This window comes from Tachypleus tridentatus, chromosome 11 (assembly GCF_004210375.1).
Source record: "Tachypleus tridentatus isolate NWPU-2018 chromosome 11, ASM421037v1, whole genome shotgun sequence".
Lineage (NCBI taxonomy): Eukaryota > Metazoa > Arthropoda > Merostomata > Xiphosura > Limulidae > Tachypleus > Tachypleus tridentatus.
In genome coordinates this window covers 45,240,604-45,268,415 of record NC_134835.1, presented here as the reverse complement: position 1 = coordinate 45,268,415, position 27,812 = coordinate 45,240,604, and the positions used below count along the sequence as shown (strand labels likewise).

Sequence of the window (27,812 nt, the reverse complement as noted above, 5' to 3'; positions counted from 1 at the left end):
TTTAATACAATTTAATTTATATTTGTGTATTATCAACTGTTCGATTGCCAATGTACTTTTCAGGTAAGGACGCATGCGTCAAAAAAGAATAACGGATTCATTTAACCTTAACTTGTGTGATTGGCTGATATCGTACGTGTGACGTTGCTGCTAGCCTTGCATAGCTAAATCTCTGTAAGCAAGACGTTTTATATATGAGCGCTTACGATGAAAAATGTTTCATACAATACTTAACCACTGTCACGAACTGCACTACTTTATGCACGTGCTGGTCTTTAGACTGTTCTTCTGAACTGGAGAAATAAACTGTCCCAGTTGTGTCCTACTAATTCATCTGAAGAACCAAAGTTTTATAAAAGAGAAAGGATACTAGCGAATCCGAAGTTGACTTAACTGGCGATTTTCTCTTGAATCTCTTGAAGTAATGACCTACTTTTAGGAGCTTCTTCTCTTAAAGGACATACAATAATTGTGCCACCTGTGTGTTATGTAGGTAGCTCTCTCCTCAGCCATGTGGTGGTGGTATTTGAGGTACTTAACCAACTTCAAGTGGACCTTCGCTCTGGGAATTCTTCTAATTTTGGGTATGGTGTATAACGTATTATTTGCTATTTTGCAAAATTACATACTTCGAATTGAATTTCTTTCACACAGACACATGTGTGTGTGTGTTTATTATATTTTTATTGTTCTTAAATGAAATTTAATGTAGTATTCTACGTTTTAAATGCATACAAGTTTCATTTGTATGTTCCATGACATTACAATTTTAAATAACACATGATTCAATGTTGTTGTCTTTTGCGAAAAGATCGAACCGATGGCGCTAGCGTGAAATAGGCTAGGATAAAGAAAAAGTTTAAAACTATTCGTATTATCTATGCGTTCAATATTATTCAAAAAGAGCAATTCGATGTTAGAGTAATGTAATATTTCTTATAAATAATATTTATTATATACTTAGTAAATAAAGCATTTAAACTTGTGATGCCACCTATTGAACAATTCCAGTTTTTAAGACAGGAAACCAACTTTATGTATGTAAATTTTGTAATGCTTTTTCTTAAAGATGAAGTTGAAACAATAATTTTGTTCATTGGTTAACGTGATGCTACAGTTAAATTCAACTTAATCGGAGTTATTTATTAATGTTTAGCACAGACTGAGCATTTTTTTACGAAATACTACTTTTTGTGATACATTTGTTTGTTTGAAATTAAGCACAAACCTCAACAATGTGCTGTGTTCTGATGCTCTGCTCCTTGCGTTGCAAATTCGAAGACATCCCCCTCTGCCACTGAAGGGCTTTCTTTAACAGTAGGAGGGTATAAAATTTTTTGGAGTTGTTGGTTTGGTTCGGGTACCGTATGGGTATTTCGTAAGTTGTCAAAACAGTTTTAGCTGCTCTGTTTTCACCATGAAGCTAACATCCAATACATTTTTCTTTATTTAGTAACTCACATTAGCTACACTGAGGCTAAGGGGACCCATCTCCCCAGCTACGTGGAACAAGGTGTCAAAAGGAGCTGAAACAATATTATAACAAAACTTGTCATCTACTTTAGGACGTTTAGTAAGGAGCACGCGAATACACACGAAACCTGGTATCCATCGCGCAATATTGAAATTTTAGTGAACTATTTACGACCAGTAGATCTGGGATCGATGGGCGTAGCGAACCTTTTACCTTTTCGTGCAAAGTCGTTCGAAGTTGTAGAGAAACAGTTGTCATCGAAACTAGTGATGACATTTTTCGTCTCTCATATACAATATATGATCTAGTCACTACTACTCCTTCACCTTCAGATTTCCACTTCCCCTCTACTTATTGAAATCTTATATTTCTAAGGAAACACGTAACTAACAGTAGTTTTGCAAAGGCTTATGACTGGTATTAAATATACGTTTCTTTGAGTGTTAACTCTCTCAACTGATAAAAGAAGAACTCAAAAAAAAATAATGAAATAGTCACCTTCAGAATTGTCTATTAGAGTAGAACTAAAATATTACTGTTTTGTTTGTTTGTTTTTCAATTTCGCGCAAAGCTACACGAGGGCTATCTGCTCTAGCCGTCACCTAATTTAGCAGTGTAAGACTACAGGGAAGGCAGCTAGTCATTACCACCCATCACCAACTCTTGGGCTACTCTATTACCAACGAATAGTGGGATTGACCATCACTTTATACCACCCCTATGGCTGAAAGAGCGAGCATATTTAGTGCGACGGGAATTCGAACCCGCGGCCTTTAGACTACGAGTCGAACTCCTTAATCCACCTTGTCATTCCAGGTATATTACTGTTTTAAGGAGGACTTAGGCAAAATTTGTACCATTGGCACAAATACCGAATTTTCAATACCGACTGCATTTAATTAGAGTTTTGTAGTGTATAACATTTAGATATCCATATCGAGGACTCGGCAAAAGTAACGAAACGTTTTACACAAGAAGACTTCATTCAAGTCAGATTTATTAAATATTCTCTCGCTCGAAATTCAAAAGTTTTGTATTTTTCGATATTAATTCTTCTTTGTGACTTTGTGATAATTTCAATTATATTTGAAAACACTTTTTAATTATTTGATTAGTATTATCTTATAAAGTTAATATATTTAATGAAAAATACAGATGAATTATAATCGAAAATAATCGAAAAATTTTCGCAAAACCTTATGATGTTCATGAAGAGAAAATAAACGGTTTTTTGTTCAAGTTATTTTAATTCTAATTTATCTCGTTTTGTTCCTATAAAAACTTCATTGATATAATAAACCTTTATAAAAACTATACTTCTAGCATCTACGTCACAGTAAAAAAAATTAATAGAATAGGTAATTCCAAAGTGTTTGTAACTTAATAATGTGACCTTACAACTGTAGGACGTTTTCATTATCGTATGTTTTATTTATTGTTTTTTCTCATATGCATTTTTGCAAGTTATTTAACCGTAAATTAAGATAATGATTCTAATAAATTATCGTATTTCAAAGATCATTATTAAATAGTATTTTGGTCAAGGCATAGCCTATGGCTTGTTGTATCCGGCTGCGAATAAAAGGTCCAAGGTTCGAAACGTTATATGCTGTTGAACACTTTCAGCTATGTAAACAGTACATGTATGAAAATCAACGTAGCTATTCGGTTAAAAGTAGCTGCATAATCGGTAGGAGGTAGGAGAATGATGATTGGTTGCCCTCCTTCTAGTTGGCAGTTCTAGATTATGGATGACTTTGCTTGAATCTTAAGGATTTCTTTCCTGATAGTTATACATGATGCTGTTCAGGTTAAAAGTACCAATACCAGATAACCTAGTTATGTTCTATTTTAAACTAACTATAATTAATATTGTGAATCTATTTTGAAAAACCAGAAACTAAAAGTATAAGAAAACGATGTTTTAAAACGCCACCTGATAGTGAGAGACAGCATAAATTTTCTACAGCTTCTAAATGCAATTGAACACTGTTAGGGGCTAAAGTTTAGTTATTCTTTATTATTTAATAAAAGGTTTTCAAATCAAAAAAATAGTCATTATTTTGAGCTAGGCTTAAACAGGGTACAGAAAACAAAACACGAGGAAATAAATACATCTTGTACAGTGATGATACCAAACAGCACTTCCAAATACCTTAGAAGTTGATTAAAAAATTACTTTTATTCTCTTGTTCAGTAAAAGCTAGATATATGGTATGTATGGAATTTACCAATAAATAATTATAAAACAAATCTCTAAAAATGAAAAAAAAAACAAGTAATAAACTCTTCTATACCAGTTTTATAGTACTTTAAATAAGCGACTCCCTTTAAGAAAGCCCGGTATAGCCAGGTGGTTAAGGCACTTGACTCGTAATTCGAGCGTCGCGGGTTTGAATCACGGTCACAACAAACATGCTCGCACTTGCAATCGTGAGGGCGTTGTAATGTGACGTTATAAAGTTGGTAAAATAGTGGCGGTGGGCGGTGATGACTAGCTTCCTTCTCTCTGGTCTTACACTGCTAAATTGGGGACGGCTAGCGCAGATATCCCTCGTGTGGCTTTGCGCGAAATTCAAAACAAACCCCTTAAAAAACATTACAGCAGGTAATAACAAACATTATTCAACCAATACATGAACTCACAAATAACATAGTTTGAAAGGTGATTTATTTTATATACCATTAATTTGTACATCTGTTTTTGTTCAAATTCTCACCCATAACATGTGAATGGTACAAAACAAACTTAGAAAAATCCAGTGCGGTAGGTAGTGGCACATTAACAAACTCTGTGCTGAATTTTATTTCCGACATCTTTGGATGTAATGTTCTTTAGAACAGATTATTCGAAGTTTATGGTTGCTGGGAATTATCCAAGTTATTATGTCAAAGAAGTAATTAAGTCCAGTACAGTTTAACGCCTTTACAAGACTAGGAAAAAATTAATAACAGAATACTAATTAAATGTATATTTCATTTATAAATAACGTGTTTGCAACAACGTACAATGGTCGCGTTTTGAAGATCACATTATTTCGGGAAGAAAAAAAAATTAATTCTACTGATTTTGTTAGGTTTCGGTGAGTAAATATCCTCAAGTACGATTTCCGTTAGGTATAACTTTGTTTGTTTAGAATTAAGCACAAAGCTACAAAATGGGCTATCTGTGCTCTGCCCCTCAATGGGTATCGAAACGCGATTTGTAGCGGTGCGAGTCTGCAGACGTGCCACTGGGGGGCATGACTGAGTGTGTACTTAAATTAACTTTTATAAAAATCACCTCCAAAAGTATAGTGAATTTCTATATTTGAAACTGAGAAACATTTAATCTATTTTAGAACATAAAAATATGTTCTAAACATTTGTTGATTTTTTTTGTAAACACTCAGTTGCACTTCATACCTCTTTTTAACCCCCGTCAGTCAAGAAAAAAATAACCAAGTGTTTAAAAGATAGAGTCAAATCATTTTGACAACCTGTCACTCTTTACCAATTTATAAGATATTTTTTCAGTGATATTTGATGGGTTTTAACACACACTAAATATTATGTAACTTGTGTTTCCTTTGTGGTTTGGGTTTGTTTTGAATTTCGCGCAAAGTTACACGAGGGCTATCTGCGTTAGCCGTCTCTAATTTAGCAGTGTAAGACTAGAGGAAAGGCAGCTAGTCATCACCATCCACCACCAACACCTGGACTACTATTTTACCAACGAATAGTGAGATTGACCGTCACATTATAACGCTCCTATGGCTGAAAGGGCGAGCATGTTTGGTGTGACGGGATTCGAACCCGTAATCCTCGGATTACGAGTCGAGTGTCTTAACCAGCTGGCCATGTTGGGCCGTTTTCTTTGTGTGCTTAATAGTAAAACTTTAAGAATTAAAACAAGTTGTGCGATGAAACTATGATACAGGAGTTTAATTAACTAAAATTCTGAAGGTGTCTAAATGGCTAAGTTTTACAGTTAAAATTCGTGATTTAGTAGGTCAGTAGTGAGTGAAGTCTGTTAATATTCGACTTCAAAATTAACATATATCCATCACCTCTACGAGATATAGATACTTTCTTAGCTAATTTGTTTGCCCTTGTAGAGACTACGTGCCAAACGTGAGCAAGGTCTGTTGGGTCAAACATGAATTATAATAGTTAATAATAATATAATTTGCGATATTATTATTGTAGTGGTTTAAAGAAGGTAGCTTGGTTTATACTTAAGTTTTCTAGAGCACAATTGTTACGAAAGTAAGAAAGCAGACAGTAAATGATTTTATAATAAGTTGTCTCGCTTATAGAAACCTGAAGGTAAATCTCGACCTAACATAAACTCGTCCTATACTTGTGGTGTTCCAAGCTTCTGAATGAATAGTTAGTTACTTGATCTTCAGAGCAGAAAAAATTGCACATCTGATATCTTGAAAAACATAGTGTAAAATTGAAAAAGCTATTTAATTTTTTCAAGGATGCTACTTGTTATCTATAGTACGCTGGATATGGCATGGACTTGGTGTATGTAAAATTGCAGTAAAGCTTCTGCAAATCACGTCAGTGGGAATTGGAGCCGGACTAATTAATTAATTGGATTGTAGTATTATTGGATGAGGTAAAGCAAAAAGATGTTATTAATGGTCTCAAGTTAGCTCTAACTCTTGTGACAAGTGGAGTAACTCAGATATCGAAACTTGAACCTACGTTTTTATCCATTGCATTAACGAAATTGAATGTGTGTGTTTTTCTTAGAGCAAAGCCACAGCAGGCTATCTGCTGAGCCCACCGAGGGGAATCAAACCCTTAATTTTAGCGTTGTAAATCCGGAGACATATCGCTGTACTAACGGGGGACTTAACCAAATTGAAAGGAGCGTAATTAGTAAACTAACAAAGTTTGAAGATGTCATTAAATTATTGGATATTTCTAGCTGTATTAAAAATGTTGAGATACTCATAATAACTTGGACCAACAGGTAAGTTAGACACATATTTTGTACGCCCGGCATGGCTAGATGGGCTAAGGCGTTCGACTCCCCGTCACACCAAACAGGCTCGCCCTTCGAGCCGTGGGGGCGTTATTATATGACATTTAGTCCCACTATTTGTTGGTAAAAAAGTAGCTCAAGAGTTGGCGATGGGTGGTGATGACTAGCTGCTTTCCCTCTAGTCCTACACTGCTGAATTAGGGACAGCTAGCGCAGATAGCCCTCATGTAGCTTTTCGCGAAATTCAAAGAAACACATATTTTGTAAATGATCTAAGGCAAGTACAAGATAATGCATTTGAATCACATATTTTAATCTAGACGAAAATCTTATCAATATCGTGGCTGAAAAAAAAGATATTAGTATTCTAGTGATAAAATTCTCAAATTATCGAGAAGTGTTCTGTTACTAGCTGCAATGCTAATAAAATTATGTGATTTATTTATAGGTGTATTAGTTACAAGTCAAACAAGGTAATTACCTCTTTACAGATTACTAATTACGCCTCACTTGGAACTACGTATAGTTTTGGCCTTCTTATTGATTTAGTGGAAGGGATTTAGAAGGAGCTAATACGATGATTCGAGGATAAAAGGATTATGCTCTGAGGATAGGTTAAGATTTCTTAACTTCTTTTTTATTAAGAATAAAAAGGTGAAAGGTGACGTTTTTGGAACTTACAAAATATTTAGACAACCAACAGGATATAGGTTTCTGATTTCTCTAAGATTTATTTTGAAGACAAAATAACAAGGGGATTCGAATTTAACATTTGAAAAATAGGCTATATTCAAGTCAAGACATTTCTCAATTTCCTACATGGTGACTGGTAGCTAGCATGTGGCAGGAGTTGAAAAGGACATTGATAATTTCCTGAAAACTGAAGAGTGGGCTTAAGTTTTTACTTTCCTCAAGGGTAAATTTTCAGGGACAACTTTGAAGGCGTGAATAATTTCCTGTTGTAAATAAATTCAGTTAAAAATTCGTTATTGTCAAGAAGAAAACTTTGGTGAATAATTTCCTGTTGTCAATAAATTTAGTTAAAAATTCGTTATTGTCAAGAAGAAAACTTTGGTGAATAATTTCCTGTTGTAAATAAATTCAGTTAAAAATTCGTTATTGTCAAGAAGAAAACTTTGGTGAATAATTTCCTGTTGTCAATAAATTTAGTTAAAAATTCGTTATTGTCAAGAAGAAAACTTTGGTGAATAATTTCCTGTTGTAAATAAATTCAGTTAAAAATTCGTTATTGTCAAGAAGAAAACTTTGGTGAATAATTTCCTGTTGTCAATAAATTTAGTTAAAAATTCGTTATTGTCAAGAAGAAAACTTTGGCAATAAGTAATCGTCATATAATGGGAAAAATATTGTTTTGACGGATTAAAAGTAAAGAAAGATGGACATAGTTCATGAAAACTAATAAGAAAAAAATTAAGTTGATAATAGTACACTGAAGTAAACTATATCTTAATGGAAATAAAATATTATTTAGAATAATCAGAGAACTGCACGATCAGCACACATCATAAGACGCAGAAATAAAATCATATCTCTGTTATTCAGGAATAAAATCTGACAGAAAACGTCAAATAGCTTTCACTTTCTCTCTATATATAGTTGACTAGTCGCAAATATAAGTGAAGAGTAACCAGAGGCAATGTGATAATGGTGAAGCAGTCTCATACAAATAGGGCAACATATCACATAATACAAGAATTCATGAAATAATAGGCAGCTTGCTTAGTCTAGTCCTGTAGTAGAAAAGAGCCGAATAATAACACGACCTTGACCGGATTTACCATAATTCAAACTACACACAGAATTAATTTTGAATGTATGAAATAGGTGATATAAAATAGTGTGATATTTGATATCTGTATCCTAAAAGTAATAATCTATTTCATATTCTCTGATAATAACATGTTATTACTTGTAAAGTGTAAACTTAATCATGTATAATGATCAAATTAAGCATACGACTGAAACACTTTCGTGCACAAATTTCTACTAGAATTATTTAAAGTCTAATTGAAGTTTAGAATCGTGCAACAATTTGTAGAAAGAAAAACAGTAACGTATTCAAAGCGTAAAGAAAATATAAATAAAGGAAGTATTTTGACACTTAGGATATAACATGTGGCCGCTAACATTGAAAATTCTGAAAGCATGAAACCGGTTACACAAAAATACATACATGAGCTCAAATCAACTAAACCGTAATCTTCATTAAAAACAGTTACATGCACGAGAAATTCAATAAAAACACATTCTTTAATTTGTTTTGTTTTGGATGTCTGTGCTAATCGCTGCAGATTTTAAAATGATGGACTAGAGTTAAAGGGGTCTCGATCGTTACTCTTATAACAGACACACTTTTGTGTGTAGTAAACAGACGCAAACCATGAACTCTCGGGTCCACATTATGGCATGATAACTTTGGCTACAGTTGGCTTACGCTCATCAGAAAACTAGTTTAGGAATCCGGTATTTAAACCTGAACCTCATGTGTCATGTGTGTGTTTTCATATACCAAAGCCACATCGGGCTATCTGCTGAGCCCTCCGAGGGGAATCGAACCCCTGATTTTAGCGTTGCAAATCCGTAGACTTACCGCTAACGGAGGGCATGTGCCACGTGGACTAAGTGCTTATGTTAGAGACTTCAAGGTTTCTTAATTTAGAACTGCTGATCAGAAAGAGTGTATCCAGTTAGCAACACCCGCTGCCTACACGACCAACCTTAAACAAATAATGGTATTGCTATCATTTGCAAAATACCCTCACAGCTGAAAGTACGCAGCGTGTTTAGCTGCATATTGTGGCTTGAACCTTGATTTTTCTGTCCGCATTACAACACACTAGTCACTAGACGATGTTTAGCTTTATATGATATACTTTTGTTTGCTTGTTTTCGGAAATTCGTCCAAAACTTTTAAAGGGCTAATTACAGTAGGCTCTACACTTTTGAACTGATAGACAAGAGTAAAGACAACTAGTCAATATCACTCACACTTTTTTAAACCAAATAATGATATTTGATCGTCACCTTTATAACGCATAAAAGGCCCCAAAGTGCAGATCGATTTTTTATATTTATTTTTCACATCAATGGGGTGTGAAGAATAAACCCTAATCACTGGACCACGTTTGGTTTGAAGGGAGAAATAGATAGTCCTGACCAAAATACTTACCTATCCTAAAAGTACGTAATTCTGTTATTTGTAATAACGATTTTAACAAACAGATTCAAAAGAAATGTAAACCATATTTGTAGATGTGGTTCTGCTAATTTCTGTTACTTTATATGTTACTTGAAATAATGACAGAGATTATTAAATAGTATATTTCGGAATATAAAAAAAACAAATAACTCTCAAAATGTTTTGATTTTATAGACTAATTACTTTACCAGAATTCTGCAATTTTAAACTAAAGTTTCTAGTCTCCTTGGTGGCGTGTCTCACGGCTTTAAACGCAAAAATCAGGTTTCGATACCTTTGATGGGCAGAACACGTATAGCCCACTAAGCCTTGTTCTTAACAACAATCGAGAAGTTTCGCTGTCAGGATTGTTTTGAATTTTACGCAGTTACACGAAGGTTATCTGCGTTAGCCATCCCTAATTTAACAGTGTAAGACTAGAGGGAAGGCAGCTAGTCACCACCATCCACCCCCAACTCTTGAGCTACTCTGTTATCAACGAATTGACCATCACATTATAACGCCCCTATGGCTGAAAGGGCGAGCATATTTAGTACAACGGAGATTGGAACCCGCGATCCTCGGATTACGAATCGAGTGTCTTAACCACCTGGCCATGTTGGGGCAACTGGTGTTAGGAGGTTTTTTTTTTATTATATGCTACATTATATACGAAATGCATTATTTGTTGTAAAACAGGTGCATTTAATTTATATAAAAAATTATATTCTGTTAAATAAGATAAGAAAAGTTTTTAGTATGCTTAGAATTGTAAAATGTTAAATATAATCGCTTTTGAAAACACTGCATTACTTGAAACTCAAAAGATATGTAGCTTAAAATTTTAAGTTATTTTGAATTGAAAGTTGACTAATCCGTGCAAAATAGAACATAAAAATAGAAAATCCACATATAGAATAACCAATAAACATTTGTAATGTCGACTTTAGCTTTCTCTTATTCCACGCGATAGTTTTAGTATTTCTAGTATTCATTGGCAATGCTCGAATTAAATACAAAAGTAGAACTAGGTATATTTATATTCTAGATATAAATATGTTGTAATGCTTTATCGCATCAAAAGAATTAGTTTTTTTTTCTTTTTTTACTTACTCTTAAATGTAAAATAACGTTCTATATAACTCATTATCTATGTTTATTATAACGTTTGTTGTTGGAGTAACTAAGCAGCTTTATCAAAATACAAAGCATGTATATATATATTTTTTACTAGTAACGTCTACGCATAAAAATGTATGTTACCGACAGTAATCATTTTCCTTTTTACAACAGCTAATAGTCTACAAGTTTACTCCAACAGCCAGACCAGTCTGGATTTCAAAATTTCAGCAAATGCTTTTTCAACCACAAAGAAGGTATTTGATCATTTTGATCGATCAGATGACTCATACAAAAAAGCCAACAATTCCAAAGAATTAAACAAACCCACAACACGTCCGTTACGAACTCGACGCAGTGTTCTACAACTGGCTAATGTGTTAAAGTGTGTTACGGGTTGCGATCCTTTAACTTACAAAGGATACGGATGTTACTGTGGTTATATGGGAAGAGGAAACCCAGTCGACGGAATTGATAAGTAAGTATTGTGTATGAGAATAACGTTTTATTAAAACAAATGTTAGAAATACAACAATATACAATGACCCATTAGGACCGTACGGAAATGCAATCATAGAAAGGTTCTAGTAATTACTATTCCGATAGGGCGTAACATTTGATTACTTCTGTTCTGAAAATCGTATTCACATCTAAATTCTGACAGACTGCCTATGAACAGAATGAGATTTACACCATAGCACCCGACTAGAATTATTTTCTTTATAATCTTCAAAACTCACCTGTCTTGTGATTCCTGTTATTAAGCAATCTATATTGCTTATGTCCCAGAATTATCAGTGTTCACCAAATAACTGAAGAAACGTTTAGATTTTGCACTTCCTTCAACAACAGCGATCTTTATATTTTGTGTGCTTATTTAACGATGCTCACAAAGTTCCCATATAGAACACTTCCTTCAACACCAGCGATCTTTATATCTTGTGTGCTTCTTTAATGATACTCATAGAGTTCCCATATAGAACAATTCTCTCAACACCAGCAATCTTTATATCTTGTGTGCTTCTTTAACGATGCAAACAAAGTTCCCATATAGAACACTTCCTTCAACACCAGCGATCTTTATATCTTGTGTGCTTCTTTAACGATGCTCACAAAGTTCCCTTATAGAACACTTCCTTCAACACCAACGATCATTATGTCTTGTGTGCTTCTTTAACGATGCTCACAAAGTTCCCTTATAGAACACTTCCTTCAACACCAGCGATCTTTATATCTTGTGTGCTTCTTTAACGATGCACACAAAGTTCCCATATAGAACACTTCCTTCAACACCAGCGATCTTTATATCTTGTGTGCTTCTTTAACGATGCACACAAAGTTCCCTTATAGAACACTTCCTTCAACACCAGCGATCATTATGTCTTGTGTGCTTCTTTAACGATGCACACAAAGTTCCCTTATAGAACACTTCCTTCAACACCAGCGATCTTTATATCTTGTGTGCTTCTTTAACGATGCACACAAAGTTCTATATAGAACACTTCCTTCAACACCAACGATCTTTATATCTTGTGTGCTTCTTTAACGATGCACACAAAGTTCCTTATAGAACACTTCCTTCAACACCAGCGATCATTATGTCTTGTGTGCTTCTTTAACGATGCACACAAAGTTCCTTTATAGAACACTTCCTTCAACACCAGCGATCTTTATATCTTGTGTGCTTCTTTAACGATGCACAAAGTTCTATATAGAACACTTCCTTCAACACCAGCGATTTTTATATTTTGTGTGCTTCTTTAACGATGCACACAAAGTTCTATATAGAACACTTCCTTCAACACCAGCGATCTTTATATCTTGTGTGCTTCTTTAACGATGCACACAAAGTTCCCTTATAGAACACTTCCTTCAACACCAGCGATCTTTATATCTTGTGTGCTTCTTTAATGATACTCATAGAGTTCCCATATAGAACAATTCTCTCAACACCAGCAATCTTTATATCTTGTGTGCTTCTTTAACGATGCAAACAAAGTTCCCATATAGAACACTTCCTTCAACACCAGCGATCTTTATATCTTGTGTGCTTCTTTAACGATGCTCACAAAGTTCCCTTATAGAACACTTCCTTCAACACCAGCGATCTTTATATCTTGTGTGCTTCTTTAACGATGCACACAAAGTTCCCATATAGAACACTTCCTTCAACACCAACGATCTTTATATCTTGTGTGCTTCTTTAACGATGCACACAAAGTTCCCTTATAGAACACTTCCTTCAATACCAGCGATCATTATGTCTTGTGTGCTTCTTTAACGATGCACACAAAGTTCCCTTATAGAACACTTCCTTCAACACCAACGATCTTTATATCTTGTGTGCTTCTTTAACGATGCACACAAAGTTCCCTTATAGAACACTTCCTTCAACACCAGCGATCATTATGTCTTGTGTGCTTCTTTAACGATGCACACAAAGTTCCCTTATAGAACACTTCCTTCAACACCAGCGATCTTTATATCTTGTGTGCTTCTTTAACGATGCACACAAAGTTCCCATATAGAACACTTCCTTCAACACCAGCGATTTTTATATTTTGTGTGCTTCTTTAACGATGCACACAAAGTTCCTATATAGAACACTTCCTTCAACACCAGCGATCATTATGTCTTGTGTGCTTCTTTAACGATGCTCACAGAGTTCCCTTATAGAACACTTCCTTCAACACCAGCGATCTTTATATCTTGTGTGCTTCTTTAACGATGCACACAAAGTTCCCATATAGAACACTTCCTTCAACACCAGCGATCTTTATATCTTGTGTGCTTCTTTAACGATGCTCACAGAGTTCCCATATAGAACACTTCTCTCAACACCAACGATCTTTATATCTTGTGTCCTTCTTTAACGATGCACACAAAGTTCCCATATAGAACACTTCCTTTAACACCAGCGATCTTTATATCTTGTGTGCTTCTTTAACGATGCTCACAAAATTCCCATATAGAACACTTCTCTCAACACCAGCGATCTTTATATCTTGTGTGCTTCTTTAACGATGCTCACAAAGTTCCCATATAGAACACTTCTCTCAACACCAGCGATCTTTATATCTTGTGTGCTTCTTTAACGATGCTCACAAAGTTCCCATATAGAACACTTCTCTCAACACCAGCGATCTTTATATCTTGTGTGCTTCTCTAACGATGCTCACAAAGTTCCCATATAGAACACTTCTCTCAACACCAGCGATCTTTATATCTTGTGTGCTTCTTTAACGATGCTCACAGAGTTCCCATATAGAACACTTCTCTCAACACCAGCGATCTTTATATCTTGTGTCCTTCTTTAACGATGCACACAAAGTTCCCATATAGAACACTTCCTTTAACACCAGCGATCTTTATATCTTGTGTGCTTCTTTAACGATGCTCACAAAATTCCCATATAGAACACTTCTCTCAACACCAGCGATCTTTATATCTTGTGTGCTTCTTTAACGATGCTCACAAAGTTCCCATATAGAACACTTCTCTCAACACCAGCGATCTTTATATCTTGTGTGCTTCTTTAACGATGCTCACAAAGTTCCCATATAGAACACTTCTCTCAACACCAGCGATCTTTATATCTTGTGTGCTTCTTTAACGATGCTCACAAAGTTCCCATATACTGACAGAAAATGTCAAACAGCTTTCATATTCTCTCTCTATATAGTTGACTAGTCGCAAATATGAGTCAAGAGTAGCCAGAGGCAATGTGATAATCCTTCAATATTAGTAACATTTTTTATCTCGCGTGCCTCTTTAATGATGCTTACCGAATTCCCTTACAGAAGAGCATAAATTCATGTAGTTGTTTCCGTCGGGGCAGTATATGCTGTGCATATCTGCATGATTCTACGGTGAAAACAAAGAGATAATAAAGTGTTTACATATGGCTTTAATTTATATGGAATAAACAAAAGGAGGTTTGTAAATTCACACATACTATGTTTCACGATTCTTTCAAATATAAATATATTTTTTACCAATTACATCTAAAATTGAAGATCTAACTTGATATTTTACCTTAACGTATAAAACAGTACTCACTATGTTTTTGTATCTCAAGTATTACGAACCACTATGTTTTTGTTTGTTTTTCATCACAGTCCACTAAGTGTTGAAAAGGTTTGGTACAAGAAAATGTCACAATGGGGTATTTAAACCAGGATGCTGAAAATTTAAAGTTTAACAACCAGTTGTTAGTTCAGAATCTGTTACTGGTTCGAAGTCCACTCTTCATAGATGAGTGTGACACATTCTGAATAGTGCTTAACAAAATACCAAACTGAAAAACTTAAAGGTTCAGTTGCCTGACACAAGTGATTGAACTGGCATAAAAAAGGACTTCATTTCTAGAAGGCCACTTCTGAATTATAAGTAAAAAAATGAAATTTCTAATTGTTATGAGTTTTTAAAAGGATGGTTACCCTTGTTGTATCAGCTAAAATTAGTTATACTGTAACCTAGTTAAAGTGTCCGGCTTAAATGTTCGTCTTAGTAGGCACTGTAAGATTTACGTAGTCAACAGTTTTTAATTAGTGCCTATTTCAAGCATTAAAGTTGGTCCATAGTAATTGTGCCAACGTTTTCTATGATTTAATCGTATATTCAAACAAATACCGCTAGCTAAGTGACGTCGGATGTAAAATACACATATTTCTATTTTATTTTTATCCCGACATCTGTTTTAACGGAAGTAATTCCATGACTTTTGTTATGAGTCAGGCAAACTACAGCTAGAGTCTGTATTTAGTAAGACGAAACTGTTATGTTTATTAATATGCCAAGGGACGGAACGAAACAAATATAATTTTTTACCTGAGGGAATTCCCGAACCTCTTATTTACTTGGCGCCAGCTATCCTCGACGGATTTTGGATGCAAAACGTTATTGAAGAAACTGGCTATTTTTGCCAATGAACACGATAGAAACGTGGGGGTCTTCATCCATCGGCTTTCGTGTCATTCAGGCTGTTTGATGATTTTAAATTAAGCTCGACAGTTCAAGAATACAAATAGGTGTTTTTAATGATACAACGCAGAATCGACATCCGTATTATGTGGCCTGGAATAATTCTATCCGGGATAGCCTTCCCTAAATGAGTAAAACGTGTTGTACTTTTAACAAATGCATTCGAGGCTAATTGATGCTTGACCTCCATAATATTGTCCTCCCTCGAAGAAAATAACAAAAAAAAGCAAAGAAAAAAACTTATGTGGCCTCAGTTATTCCATCAAAGTCATTTTCTAGTTGGTTAGTGGGTTATTAGGCTGGTTAACTCTTAAGAACAAAATGTAATTTTAAGAAAGTACTGAGAGATTTCAGTCAGAATTTTCAGCGTTGTGATAGCAAGATATGTTTCACACAGTAGCTTTATTATGAGAAATGTTTTAAATTGTTTCGATGGTGGGAAATATGTTATAATGTGTTTCATAATTGAAAATGTTTTATACGTTTTGGAAGTGGAAAATCTTTTAATGCATTTACATAGTTTTAATTACAAGAAACTTATTACAGTGTTTTGATGATGGGAAATGTGTTAGAGTGTTTTATCTCCAAAGTTTCAGTTTGAAACTGATAATCTGACTGTTTGAAGTTTTTTCAATATGATAAAATCGCCATCTGTTCTTATAATAGATAGTAATCAGTTACTTCTATATTCATATTTCTTGTTAGAATATCTAGCTATCTGTAGTTTTTCTCAAAATCTATTTATCAAGCCTCAAAATTTAAAATAATTTTCCCCACAAAATCTCATAACAGATTGTGCCAAACACAACTGAATTAAATTATTATAGAACCTTCAACATACTCATTAACAATTATTTAAATTATTATAGAATCTTGAACATACTCATTAACAATTATTTAAAGTATCATAGAACCTTCAACATACTCATTAACAATTATTTAAAGTATTATAAAACCTTCAACATACTCATTAACAATTATTTAAATTATTATAGAACCTTCAACATACTCATTAACAATTATTTAAATTATTATAGAACCTTCAACATACTCATTAACAATTATTTAAATTATTATAGAACCTTCAACATACTCATTAACAATTATTTAAATTATTATAGAACTTTCGTTTCTAACATCAACAAGTATCTGTGACATGAGTGATGTGTGCCCTGTTTTATAACTCTTTCTGTCTCAGTTTGATATAGTTCCGAAACCTTCAAAATACTCATTAACAATTATTTAAATTATTATAGAACCTTCAACATACTCATTAACAATTATTTAAATTATTATAGAACCTTCAACATACTCATTAACAATTATTTAAATTATTATAGAACTTTCGTTTCTGACATCAACAAGTATCTGTGACATGAGTGATGTGTGCCCTGTTTTATAACTCTTTCTGTCTCAGTTTGATATAGTTCCGAATCAAACTTTTAAAACCTTTTAAAACAAACCTTATCTACTTTTACCTCTTCCTCTTACAAATTATGTTTCATAGTAAAAACCGGTTAGTATATGACATGATACTGCCAAAGAAGTTGAAATCTGTTAAGAATTGATTTTCACCGTAGTTTCTGGTTACAAGCAGAAAAAACAAAAGTCCGAAACGCACAGCCTGAAACAGTACTTACGAAAGATGTAACACATTTTTGAGTTTCATTTGACTAAACTTAATTGAATAGCGTAAAACAAATGTACAATGTCTCCTTGAAAAGAGACAAAAGGAAAACCTGAGAATATCTTTGTCACAGTTAATACAGAACAGCCTCATGACCTACCAAAAGATGAGGTCATTTCAAAATTTAGTATCAACAATAATGATGATTTGGATAATTCAGAATATGGTGTTATTAGTGTGAAAACTGAATTACAACAATGTACTGAATCTAGGTTGGAAAGCTTAGATTTTAGATTTTATTAGTGCTGATAGAAAAGCACCTGATAAAACCCGCTACAGAGAATACTTTTAAAATGGCAAAGCTTTTGTTCAGTGTAGTTTCCTTTGCATTTTCACATAAATAATACTTTTGTTTTAAGAAATATTTGGGTATAATGTGTTTTGAACTTTAAACTACTTGTTTTGCATATTTAAGCTTCTTTGATTATGTTCAAGCTTAAGTTCATTCTCTTCTATAAGTATGTGAATACCTAAAGTTCTCCAAGTGTGTTTATGTGTATACCCTTTCTTTCTAAAGGTGCTGCTTAGAACATGACTGGTGCTACACCTATTCTGATTGCCATCAGCTCCTTGTTTATTTTGTTTCTTACCGATTTCAATGTGCGGCTCCTGGAAAGGCCCACTGTAGTAAGTACCTGTCAATATTCATAACCTAGTAGCCACTGTCCTTATTAACTTATTCAATATTTATAATCTAGTAGCTACTGGCTTTATCAACTTGCTCAATATTCATAACCTAGTAGCCACTGTCCTTATCAACTTTCTTAATATTAATAACCTAGTAGCTACTGGCTTTATCAACTTGCTCAATATTCATAACCTAGTAGCCACTGTTCTTATCAACTTTCTTAATATTCATAACCTAGTAGCCACTGTCCTTATCAACTTTCTCAATATTCATAACCTAGTAGCCACTGGCCTTATCAACTTTCTTAATATTCATAACCTAGTAGCCACTGTTCTTATCAACTTTCTCAATATTCATAACCTAGTAGCCACTGGCCTTATCAACTTTCTTAATATTCATAACCTAGTAGCCACTGTCTTTATCAACTTGCATGATGTTTTTAATTGTAAGTTTCTTGGTGTCAGAAGCTACATACTATCTACACGTAGCCGTTCCTAACTTTGAACCATCTCTTGGTTACTTAAATCAGTTGTATGATTTCAACGTTACTCGTATAGCACACTCATGGGATCGAGGGGCGGAGCACGATTTTGATGACAACGAGATCCCAAGATTCATAGTCCAATCTCACTGTTTTACCACACATGTCTCTCAAAGTGTGGAGCTTGTTATTGTCACGAAACACGAATTCTAAGATTCATATTCCGAGGGGCTAATAACTAGACCTGTCCCCCCACCACCCAGTAACTGTAGGATTATACAGATAATCGTGTTACGTAATCACTCTAAGGAATTGTTACAAGTTTACTTAGAGTTAACACAACGAACTTCACATGCAAACTTTTTGAAACGTTTTTTGTTTTTTATTTACATTTGTAATCATCGTTTACATTTTATTAAGAGTATTTTAGTTTTTTTAAAAAATAGCTTAGTAAAGTACTAGTGTTGTCACATGCAAGCATAGGGAGAAATACCAAATTTCTAAAAACGTTAAAACTATTGTGGGGTTTCTAGGAGGTTTTTTATTGGCGAGAGATTTATATTTTTTCAAACAATTATTTTACAAAACCAAACTTAAGAAAAGAAAACTTTTCTACAGAAATTCTAATTTCACTTGTGTAAATATTTATGAGTGTACTGTTTAGATGTAAGTGATTTACTTAACATGTTTATTCAAAATGTGTAATATGAAGTTTTGTTTTCTAGCAGACGATAAAAAGGCAACACAAAAATCAATTCATCTTCTTACTTCATCTAAGACTATATCAAGTACGAAAATGCTGTTTTTAATTCTGATTTATACACAAAACAAATTTCGAACGAGACACGCCCCTTCGTCCTTTTCCCAATGGAGATATCCAGTTTAAAATGTAATCTCTCTTTTACTTCGAAACACGTAGATATTTTGTGGGTTATATTAAATTATGGTAGTATTTTTGTCACTTATATACACCCATTATCACTTTTCATTGCTTTTAGGCTTTCTAATTAATACATGAAATTTTTTTATTTCCAATACCTCTAGAGTAATATTAACCAACAACGTAAAGTGTAATTTGTCGTGTTATTTATGTTTTGAAAATTTAAACCTTGTGTAAAATGGTCTTCTAACTAAAACAAGATCCATAATTTACTTAGATGTTATGGTAGTATTTCCAGTCAGTGTTTTCCAAAGTTAAAGCCATGGCCCTCTGGTGGTCCGCTTAAAAATGACCCGAAAACAAAGATGCTCAATTAATTTGAATTCTAAATATTATATTGAATTAATTGAATGATACAGTATGTCACTAGGATATGTTATTATTTCTTCTACGACATTGTTTTTCAATTACCATGCTAAAGTAGTGAAGGGGGGGACAACCATATTAGTCGGTTAAGGCGCTCAACTCGTAATATGAGGGTCGCGGGTTCGAATCCCCGTGGCACCAAATGCTCGTCCTTTCAGCCGTAAGGACGTTATAAAATTACGGCCAATCCCACTATTCGTTGATAAAAGAGTAGCTCAAGAGTTGGCAATGGGTGGTAATGACTAGAGCTGCCTACCCTCTAGTCTTACGCTGCTAAATTAGGCGGCTAGCGCAGATAGCCCTCGTGTAGCTTTGCGCGAAATTTCAAAAGCAAAAAAAAACAACAAACGGTTGCGAAACTGGAGAAAGTGTTGACTGTAAGTGTAAGACAGGTTAGTCTACATTTGCTATACTTTTCATAAAATGTGGTGATGGTAGGCCAGTATAGCATACCTGTATGAAGTATTTTATAATATTTTTTATAAATTGCTAAAACCTTCAATGCGACACAGTAATAAATTTACAGTTGTTTTGTTTCGATCTATTTACAAAGACATAATTTAATAGAAACCATATGTTATAGATATCGTTAAAGTTCTTTAATAATCATTGATAAACCACAGTTTTATTCACATCAAGGCAGCTTCAGACTGAAAGAGTTTTGGAACCTTCGGTGTAGATGATACCTTTTAAACTCACTTTGCACTGGACATTCTAAGCCAGAATTAGTATGGATATTTTTTTTATTTGGGGCAAAACAAAACTATTTGCAACTCCAATAACAGTTTTCTTTACATACTCGGTAAATATGTAAAATAACGCTGTAGTATTCGATAAAAAAAATCTGATCTGAGACATTGCTGAAACTCTCAATAGTTTGTAACATATAGTCTGATGTAACTGTTCCATGGTGGGTCAGCAATAAGTTGATGACTTACAAAGATAAGATCCGGAGCTTGATTCCCCGCGGTGAACACAGCGCATATATAGCCCATTCTGTAGCTTTTCGCTGAAATAATTGACATTTTTAGTGAATGGATCAATTGGTCGTACAATTTACATAACCAGAACACAACGACTCACAGTAGCACAGCTGAGCGTCTGCGGAGTTACAATGCTAAAAACCGGGTTTCGATATCCGTAGTGGGGTACAGCACAGATAGCATTGTGTAGCTTTGTGCCTAAACATAAACAATAACCAGAACACAAACGTTGTTCGCTCATCCTGATTTCTAGGTATTTAGCCTCAGGAGATAAAAATATCTAGAATTTGTTTCATAAACTCAGTCTAGGCATTGCTAAAAATCCACCATATAGCTGAAACGCTAATGTTTATGTAATTTTCACAACATGCGTTATAGTAATAACTATCAACTCCATCTTAATTTTAGGAGGTGCTGACTATAGTGTTGCCAGTGGATGTGCTACCCAGCTTTGTAAGTGTGACATCGCCTTCGCTTACTGTGTAAGTAAGTACTCTTGTCCCTTACATCGTGCTTCGTGCCAGTCTTCATCGCCATCAATAACAATTACATTCCACAATGTAGTGAAAGTTACAAGTACCATAAACGGGCAATAACTCTTCATTATCGATCTCTGTGATAAGAAACCTAAAGGTATTATTGGTATTATGTCGACAGCAGGACAACGATTTTTTTTACTCTAATAATTTATGTTGGTGGTAAAGTAGCAGAGTACAGTTTTATTTCAGTCACTCCGTATTATCCAAACTATAGAATCTATTTGAAGATCAAAGTTATTGGTGTGATACCAGGTACAAGTGACCTGGATGTCATCTGAAACAAGACTTCTGAAACTGGTGTTGTAGCATACATGTAACCACTAACTCGTTCACCACGTTAGAAAATTGCTATTGTGTAGCTGATCTACAAATTTCAAAATGTTTGTAAAATTAATTTATAAAGTAGTAAAAACCAGAAGAGAAAGTTTTAGTGTAAATACATTATAAGCATTTCATTAAGAAATTGGTTCAGTTTCAAAATACTTGGGGCATTCTTACAGTCTTTCAGTTTGTCATACAACTTTATTACAATCTTCGTATTATAAACAGCAACAAATTATTAATGGAGACCTTTAATCTCCAACCAGTGTTTACATCTTCCGGCTGAAACACCATCTTCAGTGAAACGCGTTCAAACGTCTAGGTAGGAGCCAATGACTGTAAAGTATAATATGAAAATGTATGCTAATAGGTTCAATCTACGGTCAGGGCAAAAGAAAAAAAAAGTAACATTCGTAAAGAGACTAAGATAAACCACTTTTTTCGTCTCTGTCAGACTTTAATTTTCGCTTTTAATATCTCTAAAGTCATACATATATTATAGAATATTACCTTCTTACGTTAAACATCTCGTCTGTTACGAAGCAACGTTTTTCTGTAAAGATAACCGTTTTAATTAGTAGGCTGCTGAACATAGTGACAAGATAAGACAATCTTTGTAACTTGTAGGCTGCTGAACATAGTGACAAGTTAAGATAATCTTCGTAATTTGTAGGCTGCTAAACATAGTGACTAGATAAGATACTCTCCTTAGTTTGTAGGCTACTGAATATAGTGACTGGATTAGATAATCTTCGTAGCCTGTTGACTACTGAACATAGTTAAGGGATTAGATAAGATGTAAGAGTAGGTTAATCCCAGTTGCTTGGTTTTAGGCGGCACAGTGGTGTATTAATAATATTTCAGCTCGTTACTTTTATTTATTCTGAAAACGACATTGTGAAGTTGATAGTGGAGCTAATTGTATATTTTTAAACATAAACAGACCAGTTCTACGTAAAGTGGACTCGAGCAATTGTACTTATTTTAAGAAAAGCCATAAGAAAGGCCTAACAACAGTTAGGGCAAACTGGTATACCAAGATACAAAATGATGAAGTAGTTCTACTGAATAAAAAGTTCCAAATTCAGCCGAACGAGACAACTATTTGTAAAGTTAAGATGAAATTCTTGGGGTGTGTGAGTCTTAAGAAACCATACAAAGTTAAATGAATCGGGTCTTAGCTATTTTTCTGTATAGTTCATACTGCAGTTTCTGTATATTGTACGTAACAGCTAGCTGTTGTCACTTGTATATATACGTAGTTTCGTATCTGTAGTATTCGAGAAAAATATCTGATCTGAAACGCTCAACAGTTAGTAACATATAGTCTGATGTATCTGTCCCATGGTGGCTCAGCGATAAATTGATGACTTACAAAGATAAGATCCGGAGTTCGATTCCCCGCAATGGACGTAACGCATATAGATCCAGTTATGTAGCTTTTCGGTGAAATAAATTGAAATCTTAGTGAATGGATCTAATGATCGTACACTTTATGTAACCAAGTCACTACGATTCACAGTAGCACAGGGGAACGTCTGCGGATTTACAACGCTAAAAACTGAGTTTCGATACCCGTAGTGGGGTACAACACATTATGTAGTTTGTACTTAACTACAAATAATAACCAGAACACAAACGTTGTTTGTCCATCCCGATTTCTAGATGTTTAACCTTATGAGATCAAAAACATCTAGCCTCTGGTCTTATAAACTCAATCTAGGTGTTACTGAAAATCCACCATGATGCCATTAATTAATATCATTGTGGCTTTGTAACGTTCCTAAAGATCAATACGTAGGTGACAACTCTCTAACCTATCTATTAAATGTTCTAGAAGTAGTTAGACTAAGGAGAACTCCGCATTAGGGTTACTCATTATACTTATAAACTCAAAATATTTGATCAAATTTTAGATGGCACTAGTTAAAACATAAACAATTAAACAACCTTTTGTTTGAAAAAGGTTTACTTTTTAAAACCTTTTTACGCTAAATTGACAAAATTTTCATCTGCTGAGAAAATGTTCAATAAGTTGTTTTTTTTTTGCCCTAAGTAATCCATAACAAGGCCAAAAACATATGTTTATAAACGCCATCAACATATTAGATTCTTTTTACTAAATTTTAGTTTACACAGATTTTCTGAATAAATTGTATGTTTGTCTCCTATGATGTATGTAAAAAGTAAAAGTCGCCTGGTAGTTTTTATTAAATGATTTTTTAAAATAATCTTTCTTTTACAGGGTATGTATAACCACGAACAAATTTCTTTCGTATTGTGTAAATTACCATGTGAGCTATTTCTAATAACTAGTATGATATTTAGCTTAAAATCAGTTAATGTATTATAAAGCTGTCCAGTAAAATTACTATATTAATGCCAAAACTGAGGTCCTATTTAAAGAAGGTCCGAGTTTATGCCATAAAATACTGTAAGACTTGTAATAACAATTTGTATATTAAAAAAAGCAATATATTATGCGTCGTAGGGGAGAATAGGTAAAGTTATGAAGATATTAATAAACAATTCATTTGTTAGATGAGGTTACGTACACAGTGTTTTGTACATTGTATCTGTTATCGTCAACAATATGTACAAACAATATCTACCTTTGAAGCTGGTTACGTACACAGTGTTTTGTACATTGTTCTGTTATCGTCAACAATATGTACAAACAATATCTTCCTTTGAAGCTGAGTTGAACAAACATTAAGGTAGATTTTCTCTCAAAAAACAAGCGTGAAAGTGTTGAAAATATACATTTTTTTTCCAATATTGAACTCAGTAAAACCATGCTTTACCATGCGGTATTCTTGTGAGATACATACTTGAGTTGTAGCACTCTTAATTAACACTTTTGAAATCATGCCACTTGTAATTTAGCCGAAATTATGTGATTTTCTGCCTTGAAACTATAGTTTCATACAGGTTTATTGTTTAAGCCTCTAAAACGTGATACGAACACATTTGTTTTACTGACGAATGTTGTATTGTTGTTGTTCCTTAGCAATTTCTTGACCATTTTACCTAAAACGCGAACTTCTTAAACCTGTCAAGCAGAGTATACGATAAATGTATCTAGAAAATAATATTACTACCTCAAGGTAATTATAGATTACATGTAAGATAACAAAGTTATTTCGAAAGTTATTGATAATGAATGTACTTGTCAAAATTACTCTGCATAATAAGATAAATTACGCAATTTAATAAAAGAATTATGATTTAACTGCATGTGTGTGTGTGTTTCTAAAGTAATACTACATAAAATATTTTGTAGTGTTTTCTTGATAAAATGATACACAGAAAAACATAAATTTCACAATTTAGCAAAACAGTTTTGATATATCGCCTCTAAATGCTTGAATTTGTGGGTCTTACAAGTAATATCACTTAACAAAATTTCCTGTAGTATTTCTATTATTTTCTACCAATAAAAAGACAACACTTGCAAAATACCTACTGATATTCGTGTATTTTAGTTCTGTGGATACTATTTTATCTATCAAATGTTGAATACAATTAGACATAAATTATGTGGACTACTAGACAAACAGACTCGCGTTATTTCACTTTGGAAACGTAAAATATTTCATATTCAGACTAACTGGCCTAGGAAGCATAATTACCCGAGTGTCACTAGGTTCTGCTTGAAGACAACACTACAGTGTCACTAGATTCTGCTTGAAGACAACACTACAGCGCCACTGGGTTCTGCTTGAAGACAACACTACAGTGTCACTAGGTTCTGTTTGAAGACAACACTAGTGTCACTAGGTTTTGCTTGAAGACAACACTACAGTGTCACTAGGTTCTGCTTGAAGACAACACTTCGTCCTTTCCAATTGTAAAAATGCACATACTTCATGCACCTAATATTTCCTTTAACTTCAGTATTTTTATCTCATATCTTCATGATTAAAGACTTCGAACCAAATGGACTTTCGATTAATACTAGAACTAACTCACTTAGATGGTAATTAGCTTTTTCCATTTCTATTGTAAAATACTAACCATGACGAACTTGGTTAATAATATCGGCAGAGAAAGGTGATGCTTCACAACAAACTTCTTGTTTTACCAACTGACATCACTAAAACTTAACGTAATAAAAAGATCATAGTTTGTTATGAAAAAAGAAACGCAGATCTTAACTAAATAATTTAATTCATTAAATAAATGGTGTGATTTGGTTATAGTTTAACCGATAAAAATATTGTAACACAAGTTTCAAAACTAAGGATTCGTATTTGTGGGAGTATTGTAGTAATGAAATGCCACTTATCTTTGTTTTAAAGGTCCTACATTTTCAACAACTTAATGGAGGGGCTTATCAGGTCAATCTTATGTTCAGGAACGTAACAATACTAGGAGGTTTTATGAAATTCATATAACAATGTTCACTAACGTGTTTACGAGTTTTAACATATTACAATCACAGCTAGCTTTCTATATCAGGTAGATAGTTTCTGATTATCAGTTTTCAAATATTGAGAACTATACAGTGGCGTTGGTATTTTGCACGAAGTGTTTTCCAAGTGTCGTAACTTATTTCGCAGAGAAGCAGTTTGACATATGTTAGTCATAGCTAGAGTTTTTTTTTCTGTTGTCAAATATACAATAATACCGTTAACATTAGTTAACCATGTGTATTATAGTTGTTGAATTGGATGTTGCAATTTTTTGTCTTTATAGCACATTTTGCTGTTGTTTTGCCAAATAGTATCACGTCCATTAGAAAACAGAAAATATCACGGTTTTGGTACATGATAGAAAGTATATATCATTACTTAGTTTGAGAATCTTAATAATTTTCCAGAGGATTAATAATATAGCAGTGTCCTAAATAACGAAAACTTAATACAAGTTCTTAATTTGAAATAAATAATTATATAAAACCAACGATCAATTTATGATATTTAAGAACATATATCGTGTTTATAGTAACGTAGTTTTCATCTTTAAGAAGATAAGAGTGTAGCAAGTAGTATAACAACTTACTTTTTGAGAGATAATCTAATAATGCTATACTAGACCTATTGTAAACTTTTCTTCAGATGAAAGCTGGCAAAAAATCAAAGAAATAAAATTTTGTTTCGGTGTTCTTTATTTATGGCATGCCATTCTTCACACAAACGACAAATTATTATATATACGATAGATGGCAGCACTACCTATGTGGGGGACAGCTTGCATTGTACATTCAAAAGGGAATTTTAAGTATCTCATCAATAGGTCATCAGAATATTACACTACTATAACAATATTTATGTAATGACTGACCTACAAGTTCTGATATTTTCTGTAAACATCACAGCAAAAAGTTGAATGTTTTGTTCTTTTTTCTACATGATGACAAAAAGAATAACAATGATGTCGAGCAATTTCATTGAGGTGACATAGTTTTAAACAGATTATCCGATTTTATAAATATTATTAATAATTATAGTATAAACGATATTATCAAATATACATATTTAATAATATAAGTTGCATGCGTTTCTAAATATATATTGAACTGAAACAAACAGATATCGAAATAAATATATAATATTAAATTCGTTACAGGTTACACATAAATTGATTGCATCAAGTAGGATCATCTTTATTGAAAACCTCAAAGTAAATAAGTAAGATACGAATTTCATACTTCTTTAAATAAAATATAGGATTGCTTTTAACATTTTCATACTAATGTCAACAAATTTATAGGTTTATACCTCTGTTTTACTAATAAATAAAATGTTGATTACAGTAAGTAAAAAACATCTTTGCATTTTAAAACTAGAACGTTAAGTTAAACTATCATTCTGTAAAAATTCAACGAAAAACTTATTTGTGGTCACTGTTTCTTATGTTTTGCCAATATAAGGGTACTCAGTAAAATAATTTCTGTTAATTGAATTTTAAATGTTATTTTTCTTTATTTGTTAGTGTTAAGCAGAAGCATCTCTAAATTGTTTAAGGTACGCTTTTAATGAATTAAAAATTATTTATTTAATTGCTAGTGATTAATAGGTATGGTCACACATTTAATATCATATTTTATAATTTCCCATAAGCAGTATTGTGATAAAAAAGGATCTGTGTTTATATACTAGCACTGTGTAC

General features: G+C 33.4%; 1 protein-coding gene across 2 annotated transcripts; it reads left to right on the top strand.

Moving 5' to 3' along the window:
- Nucleotides 1-194: 194 nt before the first annotated feature.
- LOC143232072 (uncharacterized) lies at nucleotides 195-27,324 on the top strand. 2 transcript variants are annotated; one of them, XM_076467117.1, is made up of 4 exons: nucleotides 195-584; nucleotides 10,945-11,248; nucleotides 17,958-18,067; nucleotides 27,270-27,324. In XM_076467117.1, the coding sequence occupies exons 1-4, from the start codon at nucleotides 512-514 to the stop codon at nucleotides 27,278-27,280; spliced, it is 498 nt and encodes a 165-aa protein (XP_076323232.1). In that variant the 5' UTR covers nucleotides 195-511; the 3' UTR covers nucleotides 27,281-27,324. The 2 variants fall into 2 exon arrangements, with proteins under 2 accessions (XP_076323232.1, XP_076323231.1); XM_076467116.1 differs by lacking the exon at nucleotides 27,270-27,324 and adding an exon at nucleotides 21,247-24,614 and having other exon boundaries at nucleotides 199-584.
- Nucleotides 27,325-27,812: the final 488 nt, after the last annotated feature.